The sequence below is a fragment of the Neofelis nebulosa genome, chromosome 2 (genome assembly GCF_028018385.1).
Source record: "Neofelis nebulosa isolate mNeoNeb1 chromosome 2, mNeoNeb1.pri, whole genome shotgun sequence".
NCBI classification, from domain to species: domain Eukaryota; kingdom Metazoa; phylum Chordata; class Mammalia; order Carnivora; family Felidae; genus Neofelis; species Neofelis nebulosa.
This window is the reverse complement of record NC_080783.1, coordinates 52,507,058-52,520,723: the sequence shown is the minus strand read 5'-3', so window position 1 is coordinate 52,520,723 and position 13,666 is coordinate 52,507,058. Positions and strand designations below refer to the sequence as shown.

The 13,666-nt window shown below is 38.8% G+C and overlaps 1 protein-coding gene across 4 annotated transcripts in view; it reads right to left on the bottom strand.

Annotated features, from left to right (window-relative positions):
* The window catches only part of CERKL (ceramide kinase like), a 109,570-nt gene that overhangs the window by 26,835 nt on the left and 69,069 nt on the right, over positions 1–13,666 (bottom strand). For all 4 annotated transcript variants that reach the window (XM_058712409.1, XM_058712414.1, XM_058712392.1 and 1 more), the window contains exon 3: positions 5,429–5,560. In XM_058712409.1, the coding sequence (XP_058568392.1) occupies positions 5,429–5,560 (132 nt within the window). The remainder of the gene's footprint in view (positions 1–5,428; positions 5,561–13,666) is intronic.

The following is a 13,666-nucleotide window of genomic DNA, read 5'->3' as shown; positions in this document are numbered from 1 at the left end:
AAACATAAGGAGTAGACTGCTGGGCAAATGTAGTGTCAAAAGGTTACTACTACCTTTTCTTTCACTTGCTTTCTTTTTCTGATGAGAATGACACCCTATGCCCCTTCTATTCAGGAAATTTTGAGGTTCCATTCTTTACAAGGCTTTGAACTCAGTTCTCATTGCTGGGATTTCCCACTCACCCTAACCATTTTAAATATTACTTCCTCAAGAAGACAAGATTGGAGGAAAGTAATGAGGTTGATACTAAGTGTTGATGAGGAAATAGGCTGAAGTAAAATCAGATGAGATTTGGACTTACGGTAACATTTCTTAGTCTGGGGATAAAATTCTATAATGGGCTAAGATACTGAGATGACATTTTCTCTCCTGTTCTACAGGTGCCTCATAGTAAGCTCAAAATGGAATCTGTCATTTCCACCTTCATATTGCCTCTCAAATCTATTGTTCCAATATCCCCTCCTTGCTGCCCAAGACAGGAAAATTAATTCCTAGCTTGTCCCCCTCCTTCCTCTCCCAACCACTCCAAGGCCAAGACCAGTTGTTTTGGTCTTTATTGCTGTAGCATCCCATCTCAAGCCAATGCCCATGATCCAGCCACTGCCTTTTTAATGGGGATAGTAGTCTTTACCCTACTCTGCCCAGAATGACTTTCTCACTATTTGATCAAATCCTTTTCCTACAAAACCTCTACTGATGACCCTTTATTGTCCCCAGAGACAAAACTCTAACTCCCTGACATCTGAGTATTAGAAACAAGATTGGCCAAATAAATCCACAATTATTTACGGGATAACAAAAAGAATCTTTCACACAGAAATCTCTCTTTAGCTCGATATGATACATGAACAGCTCCTCTTCAGATTTTTATTAAAATATAGGTAAAATTGGAAAGATAGAATGCCTCAGCTTACTAGCATCTTTTGTGATTCAGTTTTATCAAATTGCCTAGCTTTCTGCTAGGTGAGATCAGGAATAGCAAGAGGCATTTCCAAGGAGGGAAGGCTTTAAGAAGAGACAAAGAGCCAGAGGAAAAACACAAAATCAAAGAGGAGACTTGGTCAAAGTATTAAAAGTTAAACTCACGACCCTAGAAGAAGAAAAAAATTTTTTTAATGAAACTGATAACAAACTCCACTTTCATGATAATTCTACCAGGGCCAGACAGGATGTAAAAATTATCTGGTGACTAGGCACTCCCATGGGCCCAGAGCTGACAGAGATCAAGGCTAAATTCAGAGAAGTGTCTTTGATCGTGATAATGACAGTGAGTATGATAAGGTCTAGCAGCTTTGTTAACAGAAAGATTGAATGAAGGAAATGGAACTGCCTATCATGAATGAGATCAAGGGCAGACACAGTATCTGTTTTGAGTATTTCAGGGACTTTTCTATGCAAGATGGGACACACATAGTGTGCTCAAGCAAAGGCTGGGAGTTCATCCACGAGGAGTATCATCACTACACCCACCACATACAGGGAATTCAGCTGGATGGCTTCTAAATAAAGCTCCTTCCAGTTTGATTTCTCTGTTGCCTTTTTTCACTTTATTGTTTTATGAATTATCTTACGGATCCATGATCTTCACAAATTCTCTCACGCCTTAGCCAGTGTAATTCCTAAAGTCTGCTGTTTTGAGAGGAAGAGAAAGACATGGTATCATGTCAGCATGGGCTGACCACTTGTTTTTCTGTGATTCATATGCCATCAAGTTATTAGAAAAAAAAACCCGTTTTTTTCTAAGTTCTTCCACAAGTTTTTCTGATACCATTATTAGATAAGATACAGCATTTGCGCTGGTAGCAGAGGGGGAATACAGCTTCAGCTCAACTGTTTCAAAAGACGCATACTCAGAAGTGGTCAGGGTTTCAGCAGTAACCAAAATGAAAAGTATATTTTTGTTAATGTGGTGATTTTTTTTTTTTTAATGAAGTTTGTACCTTTTGACACCCTTCACCCATTTCTCCCACCCCACCACCTCTGGCAACCACCCATGTTGTTCTCTGTGCGTGTTCAGTTGCTTTTGTTTAAGATTCCCCACATACAAGTGAGATTATATGGTAAATTATCTTTCTCTGACTTATTTCACTTAGCATAATGCCCTCAGGTTCATTCGTGTTGTTACAAATGTCAGGATTTTCTTATTTTTTATGGCCAAATATTGCATTGTAAGTATGTGTGTATATACACACACCACATTTTCTTTCTCCCTTCATCCATTGATGGAGACTTAGGTTGCTTCCATGTCTCGACCGTTATAGTGCTGCAATGAACGTGAGGGTGCGGATATCTTTTTGAGCTAGTGTTTTCATGTCCTTCAGATAAATATCCAGAAATACAATTCCTGTATCAGATGGCACTTCTATTTTTAAATTTTTGAGGAACCTCCATAATGTTTTCCACAGTGGCTGCACCAGTCTGCATTCCCACCAACAGTGCACCAGAGTTCCTTTTTCTCCACATCCTCACCAACACTTGTTATTTCTTGTCTTTTTTTTGATAACAGCCATTCTAACAGATGTGAGGTGGTATGTCTCATTGTGGTTTTAATTTGCATTTCCCTGATGACGAGTGGTGCTGAGCACCTTTTCATGTTCCTATTGGCCATCTTTATGTCTTCTTTGGGAGAATGGCTATTCAGATCCTTCACCCATTTTTTAGTCCAATCATTAATTTTTTTGCTCTTCATTTTTAAAAGAAATATATAGAAAACAACCTTTTAAAGTGTATGTACCTAGCTAGAATTTTTCAAATCCAGCCTCATTTACATGACACTATCTCCTTGTGAATTCATCATCATGTAGAATTTATTATGTAACTTGTATTCCATTTAGACTCAGCAATGCACACAAGATAGGTTAAAATAATGGTCACACTGGATGTGTAGAAAATACATACCTTTTCTGCTTTACTATTTCCTATATTCTTTTTCTTTTAAGGTGTTAATTGAATCTTACTGTTACATGATTTATGAAACAGACATGCATAGCATCTTTCTATAGAACTTCATAATATACAAGGAGTGTCAAATATATTACCCGACTCAAACTACAAAACAATACCGTGAAACAGGCAAGAATATTCTAAAATTTTTCAAGCATTCACATGTTTATTCAGTCCCTCACATGAAATAGGAAACTTTTAAAATATAAATATTTAGCTAATGTACCTACCAAGGTGGGTTTATAAGCAAAAGATGCAATTTTATAATTTTGCCTGTAGGAGGAGTGTTAGGCAGCTAATAATTAGCCATTCTGCACAAATATATAAGAAAATTCTAAATTTGCTTTATGTAATGTCCTAATTTTATTTTAAACTAAATATAATATTCAATAATAATTATAAATTTAGGGGAAAAAAGAGCCCAAGGACATAAAACTTTTCTCTCCAGTGTAAAAGGAGGAAAGGACATTCTGATCATTTCCTTTTAGGTCAGGTTTCATCGTCTACCAGTTTTCTTTCCTCTATTCTCTTTCTCCTCCTTCCTAATCTCTATTCTGCTGGCAGAATCATCTTTAATAAGCCAGAGTACAATGCTATGATAAAAAATTTACACCAACTTTGGATTAATGCATGATGAGTAAACTCCTGAGTGTGGCCTCATCCATAATCTGGATTTAAACTTCCTCTAGTGCACGTTGTTGGGAGCCTTTTCAGAAGCCATTTGGACCTTTTTCCCCCCTCCCTAATAGAAGCCAGATTTGGTTAAGGTATTTTCAGACTTCAGGAAAAAGGAGTCCTACTTCCAGCCCACGCAAAGGGTCTGAATATTTAAGACTGACTGCTCCAGGTTGGTCACACATAATAAGACAGTCACACTGACAAGAAGAGATGTTAATCCTTGCTCAGTACTAAAGCATGTTAGATCTCTCACATATACACACCTTTCCCCATCCCATTTGATTTGAACGAAGAAGGACCCAGTCCGCTGAACCATTTTATGATGATGGAAAAGATCAAATTTATGATGAAGTCAAAACTGAGGAAGTCAAAGCAAATTAATGAAATAATTCCAAAGATATTATGGGTACAACACACATGCTGAACTGAATGATAGGTAGTAGTATCCACATCAAACTTCTGGATATTAAATCAATGAAACAAAATAATTATATTAAGTTTATCAATAAGTTTATTCAACTTTTAATTGTTTCATCCTAATATCAATTTCAAACTTTTCTTTTACCAATCTTTCAAAATCTTCAGTGGAAAGGGATGATAGATTTGCATTGTTTCTTTTCCTTACAAATCACTTCTAAGTAAGCCAAAAGCCACAAAGGTAAAAGATTAACTTCTCACTACAATTTTATTTCAGTTCAGAAATTCCTCTTGAATTTTTCATGGTAGTTTCTTTTGAACCACCATTGTAACAGATGCCTTTTCGAGTGGCTGACCTTCCTAAAAATATGTGGTTGAGTTTTTTGTTTGCTTGCTTGTTTTTGCTTTTGTTTACTTTTTGTAAGGAACTTCCTTCTACCGTAATCTGTCAAGTCAGAGGTGAGGGCATCAAGTCTGATTTATATTGTGAAACCCATCTCCATGGTTACAGCTGAGCAAAACCACATCACTCTGAATCCCTTCCCAAGGAATTTATAAATGGGACTAGGAGAACCCAAATACATTCCGACTTTGTCTCCTGAATAGGTTTATTATTCAATACTCTTCAGTAATTTAAATTTACTACAAGTTTGCACTGTATGTTAGTGACGTGACATAGAAATGAAATCAGACAAACTGGGGTTATGATTTTTGACAGCATCAACTCTCCTTTTCAGTCCACCCCCCATGGGAGAAATAAGAGACTCAAAGGAAACAAAAGAATTTGGTCACCAAATTCAAAAAGTTGAAAAGGATTTTGCTAACCTTCTTTCTATTAACTTTAGCATTGGCCAATTTCTTTTTCCTCAGCAAAAACCTAAGCACTTTTCTTATTTTAGGCAATGAAGTTAAGCTACTGGCTTCCCAAAATTCATCTAAACCTGCAGTTACATGCTTAGTTTTGACCTAACCAGCAGGGGTCAGAGTCAGAACAAAAACCACCTAATGAAGGATTCCATGGGAAGACATTTAAGTGAGCAAAAACCAACTGCTTGAGAATCTGCAGAAATAATGTGTAAATAATAAACATCTCAATGAATATATCAAAAAGTATGCAGCTCCTCTTGAAATGATTCCTAATAATTTTTAAAGTGTGAAAAAGGGGGTCTAAAGAGAAAATACTGATATTCTAATAAAAATAACACAATAAAAAAAGAAAACAAAATAAGTTATAATCCCGGACCTGACTGTGGTAGGTTATGGAAGCACATAAAAAAGCTTTAGCTATCATAGGTAGTTTCCTCAGTTTGACTTAAGAACAAATACAGCTTATTTTGCTTCCTTAAGTATTATTTTTTAGTGGCAAAATTATACTGTGAAAATGACTTACTTGTTACGTCAGTCTTTATTCCTGCCGTCCTCAACAGTGGTTCAACCTTCTCATAATAGACCTGGGTAGCTTCTTTTTTGTGGCTTTGGGGGTTAAGAATTATTTTTAATGACTTTGGTCTATTTGCAAAACCTAAGAGGAAAACATAAAGACAAAGGTATTTTTTCTTTCCCTTTAAAAACGTACACTAAGTCCAATTAGAATGTTATTCACCTATTTAAATAGCATTTTCTGTTTTTATTTGAAATTCTTATAAGAGTTTTCCCAAACATGGCATGATTTTAAAACATTTACATTTCCCTAGCAGTTAAATAGGTATATCCCTCTTAAATCATGAGTTATAACAACGCATTTATGAAGGAAAATGTGGATGAAAGCAACTTTGTGAATATTATTAGGCAATGTACACTTATCAATCACAGATAATATATCAAATGCCCCGTTAGTATTTATTTCTGAGGGAAAAAAGCAATAGGCTGCAAAGAACAGAAAGGTTCACTTCCTTTTCCTAAGATAAATATGCTCATTATTGGAATTGGGCACTCCAGTGACCCCAGGGCTGGAATTGGGCACCCCAGTGACCTGTGGATGAGCCCAGGGTGGAGCAGAGTACACAGGGCTGGGTCAGGGTGAGCACCCAGTGCAATGCATGCTGGGACCTAAAAAGAGGGTTAGGTCGAAGTTCAAGCCTGAAAAGGGGCCAGGGGAGAAAGGACTCTTCCCCTGAGAATTGGGAAAGAAAGCCTCTCAGTGGGGATTCGATGAGAGCACTGCCTCACAGTTGGGGCTGAGATTTGATACTATAATTTTCTGGGCTTGCAAGATGCTTATCACTTAGACCCAGTTGGAGCAGGTGCAAAGCAAATTTTCTGTTAGGAAGTGCAGGAGGGACAGAGGAGCCAGAACACTACAGATCACTTCTTCCAAGGTAAGCTGCTGTCATAAGACCACGTTTCAAGGCTAAGAAAGCAGTTACTAGCATCTGCTCTTAATAAAACCATTCCTAAAGCCAAATGGAAAAGTCCATTACACCAAAGTCAGTTTTTTTGCACTTGAAGACAATATTTCATTTCTCATCATATTTGATAGAAGGAAATCTTTCAACAGCACATACTGTTTTGAATTCAGGGAGAGTATTAGATGAGGAAGAGGTAGGACCATGCTGAACTGCCTACATTCTCTGTAATTGTCCCTGTGCTTATTATTTTGCTAAGAGGCCATTGTCAATCTCATCGTCAAGTCTTAAAATCTCAAAACTATGTTCAATTCCTTCCATTTTTGTTATTTGTTTTTCTTTTTTGTTTTTGGTGTGTTTTTTTGTTTTTGTTTTTGTTTTTGTTTTTTTTCCCGCTTCTGATTCCTACATTCCTACAAACCAGTGCCCAGATCCAGATCCACGAGATGGTGACTATTTGCTTCCACACCTTCTGGCCTTCCTAGTTGTTGCCCTCTGGCTTCTCTGCGGCTGCTCCAGGGACAACTCACTGTCCTTCCCGTTCCCCTGAGTCCCCCACATTATACCTCCATCAGGCCTGTACCTGTCAAAAGCTGCTATGGCTCCTCACTGCGTGTGGGCAAGCCTGAACCCCTTAACATGTCGTTCAGAGCACTTCTCCAACCAACTCCAACCTATCCTCTCCTTTCCCTCTCCCATGTATTCCAGAAACATTTATTGAGCATTTGTGCTGACTACCAGAGCAAAGTGATTAAGATGTGGTTTGTGTTTAAAGGAGAAAGATAAATCCAGAAAATAAAAACCCCACAAAACAAAATAGAATCATTAACAGAAAGGCACCAATAACCATGGGAGTGTATGAGAAGAGGGTGGTTAATTCTTACCAGGGATCCAGGAAAGGCTTTCTGGAGAAGGGAGTATTCGAATGGGGCTTTTGGCTCCTGTGGATTTTCACTACTTAGAATTCCCTCCTTCCTCATACCTCATCCTCTCCCCTAACAAAACAGCAGGAGCGAGGCCAGAGAAGAAATTCTAAGCAGAGACCAGCACGAAACTCAGTAAGTGCAGAGGTTTTTCTGTTCCATTTCAGCTGCCTCATCATGCTCTGGCACCACTGAATTTTACCTGCCGAATACCAGGTATGTCAGGCTTCGTTCAGACAATTTCTTCCCTTCCACTCCACCTTATCACCATTTCTGTGACAATTTTGTCACTTTTTTTTTTTTTTTTAAATTAAGTAGGCTCCATGCCCAGCATGGGGCTCGAACTCCTAACCCTCAGATGAAGACTCAGCATGCTCTACCAACTGAGCCAGCCAGGCATCCCAAATTCTGCCACTTTTTAAAAGCTTACCTCAGGCGCGCCTGGGTGGCTCAGTCAGTTAAGCGGCCGACTTCGGCTCAGGTCATGATCTCGCGGTCCGTGAGTTCAAGCCCCGCGTCGGGCTCTGTGCTGACAGCTCAGAGCCTGGAGCCTGTTTCAGATTCTGTGTCTCCCTCTCTCTGACCCTCCCCCATTCACGTCCTGTCTCTGTCTCAAAAATAAATAAATGATTAAAAAAAAAAAAAAAAAAAAAAGCATACCTCAAACACCATTTTCCCACTAAAGCCTTTCCTAATCACCAACAGAATTCACCTCTGTGGCTCCTCATTCCCACTTTATTCTGTGTGCCTCTATTAACTACTTTTTGTTACATTTACACACACAAAACACAATGAAAAACCCCAAATCTCAGAACTCCTATTGCCAAACCTGGGCCAACATGAAATGGAGTAAAGACTATATCATACTAAGGAGGAGAAGGAAAAACTCTGTCTTATAGAATGACAACTACTAAACAAGGAAGAAATTACAGAGTTAGAAAACTCACTGTGTTTACCACCCAGCTTTATTAAAGGCAAGACTCAGCAATGGATAGTAAAACCATCAGTGACAGCCAGTTGGGGAACAAAATATTTACTTACTGTTAAACTCTGTCCCTCTTTATTGTTGTCATTACAAAGAGTTAAAAGGGACATTTACAGTGGGGAAATCTAGCAGACACCTCCTTAGTCAAGTAATCAAAGTTAACCATACCCTTAAGGTACAAAAGGATACATAAGCGTTGTAATACCTTGTGACATGCAATTCACAACACCAAGGACACAGCACTCCTGTGGTGCATAATGTGGCTCCAGCAATGATAGAACACTCAGATGAACTCTAGTTGAGGGGCGTTCTCAACATAACTGCCTTAAACTCTCAAAAAATGTCAGTATCGTGAGAAACAAAGAAAGTTGAAGACGTGTTCCAGATTAAAGGAGACTAAAGAGAAATAAATGCAATTCTGGATCAGGTAAAACAAAAACAAAAACAAAAACCTGCTATAAAGGATAAGACTGCTGTCTTTTAACCAGGAAGGACAAAGCAGTTAAAGCTAGGGCTCACTTTCATTAAAACGTGACAAGGACAAGAAACTTGTTCTACACCTCAGAAGCCAAGACTCAGATTAAATTTATCTTGCCCGGTATTTTTATCGAAAGACCCTGCTTCATTTCTCAGGCCCAGCATGCAGTGTCTAGGTACTAAATGTCAGTCATCAAATGTTATAAAAACCAACTTTTATTTCCCCCTCTTTCTATATCATGACTGAGGTAACAGAAGATTTTGGAAATAAGAAACAGTCATTTGGGGCTTATGAGGATAAGGACATTGTAGTTGAAGGTTTATAGCCTTATAAATATACATATACTATATAAATATAGAGTATGCTATATGTCCGATTCAACCTTTGTGAAACAATCCCCTTAGTCAGGAAAGAGGCTAAAACTATTAAGATTTTCTTAAAAGGTTTAAACAAAGGGGTGCCAGGGTGGCTCAGTCAGTTAAACGTCAGACTCTTGGTTTTGGCTCAGTTCATGATCTCACGGTTTGTAAGATCATGCCCTCCATTGGGCTCTGCGCTGACAATGTGGAGTCTGCTTGGGATACTGTCTCTTTTTCTCTCTCTGCCCCTCTCCCACTCATGCTCTCTCAAAATAAATAAGCAAGCTTTAAAAAAAAAGATTTAAACAAATTAATTTTATTCTTAAGCCCCAGTTTACAACAATAGCAATAGAAACTAAATAAATTAAGCAGAATGTTCCATTCCTTAGACACCCTGATAAATTGCAGTCTTTTTAAACGTAAAACAACAAAGCCAATTTTTCACCAGAGCATGTACTCATTTTTCTCATTTATCTTTTCCTTTCGGGTGCACTTAATATGATGATCATGAAGCTAGAGTCTAAGTATATAAAAATTAGGTAGCAATTTGATACCTATTTAGAGATCAGAAGGGGGGATTTCTATTGAATAAAGCAGGATTTTTAAAAGATTTTCTTAATTAGGTGGAATAAAGAGAGATAATTAAAAAGTCTCCAACCTCTTTGCTCTCAGGCTCCCTCCTCAAGCTTCTCTCTACTTTATTCAGCTCCTTCAACACACCATGCTCCCTCTAGCACAGTGCCATTTCACCCACTCTGCCTTGTCTGCCCACCTATGCTTGCTGCTACTGTGCTTAATTAACCTGTACTCTTTGTTTTGATCTCGCCTTAGTCATCACTTCCTTGGGAAGGACTTCCATGAACCCCTTGGTTTTGTGACGTTAGCTAGGTCATTTCCCCCTTATCATTTGTTCTTACAGGTCCCTACACTTTCCAATCTGGATTCTTTTAGCATTATAATTTTATACCTATTATTTGTTCTCAGACCTTAGACTGGAAACTCTGGGGTTTTTCTCCATATCCTATCTCCTTAGTGCGAGGCATATAATAGATGATCACATATTTGATGAATGAACAAAAGGGTAGTGTTAACCTTTAGCCATATGGATAGTAATGGCATCCATTCATTTACCCACAAATAACTGCATGCGTACTATTTGCCAGACAGGATTCTGGAAGCTGAGGCTCTATCAGTGAACAAAGTTTCTGCCTTCACGAAGCTTCCATTTTAATGGTAAGGGACAGAAATAATAAGAGAATTTAGAGTATGTCAAGCGGTAATAAGTTCTCAGGATAAAATGAAACCCCAAAATGGGAAGGAGGAGGACAAGGTAGAAGAAATGACTTTCTGGCCAGGGAAAATCATATCACTCCCAGCCTTGTAGGCACTGACAAGGACTTTGACTTTTGTTCTGAGCAAGAAGAAAAGCATGGTGATTTGTGAACAGCATAGCAACATAACCCTGCTTGTTAAACGGATCACCCGAGCTGCTCTGTGGAAAGCAGACACTGTAGGTACAAGGACAGACAAAGTAAGAACAGGTGGGAAATGACTGTGTTTGGATGAAGTGGAGATTCTAAGAAAAGTTAGATTCCAGACATATTTTAAAGGTAGAGCTGACAGGATTTTGTTTACTCTTTAGGTGTGTTATGTGAAAGAGAATAGTCAAAGAGTAGTCAAATGTGTGGGTAAGGGGAAAGTGAAAACACAAGAAGGATTAAGAATTAATGAAAACGTGGTATAATCAATTAACTGTAGTCTCGGGATAGGGGTTGAATAGTTTTAGGAGTTGGGAGAGTAGATCAAGTGAGGTAGAAAGACAGAAGCCAATAGCCACATGCAGGGTAGCATGTTTGAAAGTGAGACTGAGTTACTGGTAATGACAATAATAAAACCTGATGAACTTCATATTCATCAGAATCATCTGAAGGGCTACTTAAAACACAGATTTCTGGTTCCCAGGCACAAGAGTTTTAGACTCAGTCATCTGGGATCTGAGAATTTATTAATAAGCCCCCAGGTGACACTGATGATGTTGGGTCCAGAGATCACACTTTGAGAACCACTGCTCTAAAAGTATGATTACAGGAGGTGGATGAAGTGTAGATCAAGATCTTTGAAGGAAAAGAAAGCTAAAAACTGAAAGAAAATCTATAAAAACACATAAAATTAGGGGTGCCTGGGTGGCTCAGTCACTTAAGCATCTGACTTGAGCTTAGGTCATGATCTTGTGGTTCTTGGGTTCGAGCCCCACATCTGGCTCTTTGCTGACAGCCTGGATCCTGGATCCTGTTTCAGATTCTCTGTCTCCCTCTCTCTGCCCCTCCTCTGCTCGTGTTCTGTCTCTGTCTCAAAAATAAACATTTAACAAAATTAAAAAAAAAAACCACTAAAACTATTGCAGCTATAATGTTGGAGAGAATGACAGTAAGACAGAAGCTAATATCTTCAAGGAGTAAGAAAAACAAACCAGTAGTCTGCACAGGACGATAACAAGCTAAGCTAGTGACATTTAATGGACTGAGCTTCAATACTGAGGATTTTTTTTTAACATTTTTTATGTTTTTTAAGAGACAGAGCATGAGCGGAGGAGACACAGAAAGAGAGGGAAACAGAATCCTAAGTAGGCTCCAGGCTCCAAGATGCCAGCACAGAGCCTGATGTGGGGCTCAAAATACGAACTGCAAGATCATAACCTGAGCTGAAATCGGACACTTAACCAACTGAGCCACCCAGATGCCCCGTCAATACTGAGGATTTTTAAAGAAGGAGAGAAAATGGTCTCAAAATAGCAGTGAGATGCAAGACAGATATGGAGACATTGACAACACCTCCAGGACCAGTGGTCTGAAATGCAAGATGGAGAAAACAGCCACCACTTGAGGGCTACAAGAGAAGCTATATATAAACTCCTGGGAGAGCTGGGTCTCTCTACTAAAGTAAGAAGGTAAGGGAAATTTGGGGGAAAGTGGTTGACAATATAGGAGATTTTGCTCATGATGGACTATTCGTTCCACAGGGCAGAACAGTGTCTGGAGCGAAGCAGAGGGGGACTATGCCAGGGTGGAGGGTATATAGAGCTTTAGACAAATAGCAACCCAACTGATGAAGGGCCTTGGGGAGTAACACGGCATGAGAGAAATAAGAATTGTTTGCAGCAGTTGGGATTGGAGAGTGGAGCATGAGGAGTGGGGTCTTGCCCCAAGCACACAGAGCTCTAAGAATTTATCCTCCCTCCAGCCAATGCCAAAGCTGGAGGAGGAGAGATGTTGCCTGGAGCCAGAAGAGCTACAAAGTCTCTGTCCCTCTCAGTAGACCAACCAGTGTTTGAATCTAAACCCAAGTCTGTCTGAGGCACTAGGTTATGCTCTTCACACAGTGATCTCAGTGCAAATGTTCTATATTTGAGAATCACATGGTCAGCTGTCTCCTGTACAAACATTTTCATGGTAAAAACTTCAAAATCTCTGTTTTCAGCTCATTCCTTAACAGCAAGTTCCCCTTCTGGATGACAACCACTAGCATCACTTTGAGAATCCTTCCAGAAATATTCTATGTAAAAAAATAACAATATAGCAAAAAAAAATTCTCTGCATATATAAAAATGCATGTGTATGTTCTATAACTTTTTACATAGATGGAGCATCCCTACCCACCATCCTGGATCTTGATTTTTTTCCATTTACCATATTTTGGAGATGACTTCATATCACTACATAAAGGATCATTCTCACTTTATTTAAAGCTGACTAGTACTTTGGATGAACCTCAATTTAATTAACTAGTCCCCTGGCAATGTGTATTTAAGTTGTTTCCAATTTTCCTTTACTGCAACCAATACTACAATGAATATCATTTTGCATCTATTTGCATGGAACTACAGGACAAATTTCTAGAATTACTGGATCAAGGGGCATGCACCCTTGAGAGTTTATCCTATTGCCTAATTACTTGCTGTTGAAACAATTTAGAGTTGTAACCCCCACCCTCCCTGCCAGTAAGTGGGTGTTAGAATCAAAGTCAGTGATTTAAAAAAATTTTTTTTAATCTTTATTTATTTTTGAGAGGGAGAGAGAGTGAGTGGGGGAGGAACAGAGAGAGGGAGACAGAATCTGAAGCAGGCTTCAGGCTCCGAGCTGTCAGCACAGAGCCAGATACAGAGCTCAAACTCACAAACTGTGACATTATGACCTGAGCTAAAGTCAGACGCTTAACCGACTGAGCCACCCAGGCGCCCCAAAGTCAATGATTTTAAATCTTAGCTCTCCCACTTACCAACTGTGTGACTTTGGGTTATTTGTCTAATTCTCTGTTTTTCAGTTTCCTGATCTGTAATATGAGGACAATAAGAGTACTTCCTACAAAAGGTAATTGTGATGGTTAATAAGCAAATTTAAGTGCTTAGAAAGTACATGGCACATAGTCAGCAATTTATTACTACCAATTTATACTCCACCAGGAACAGTGACTATTTTCTTACACCCTTATAAACCCAAAATATCTTCAAACTTTTTGATCTTCTACAGTATGAGAAGAGA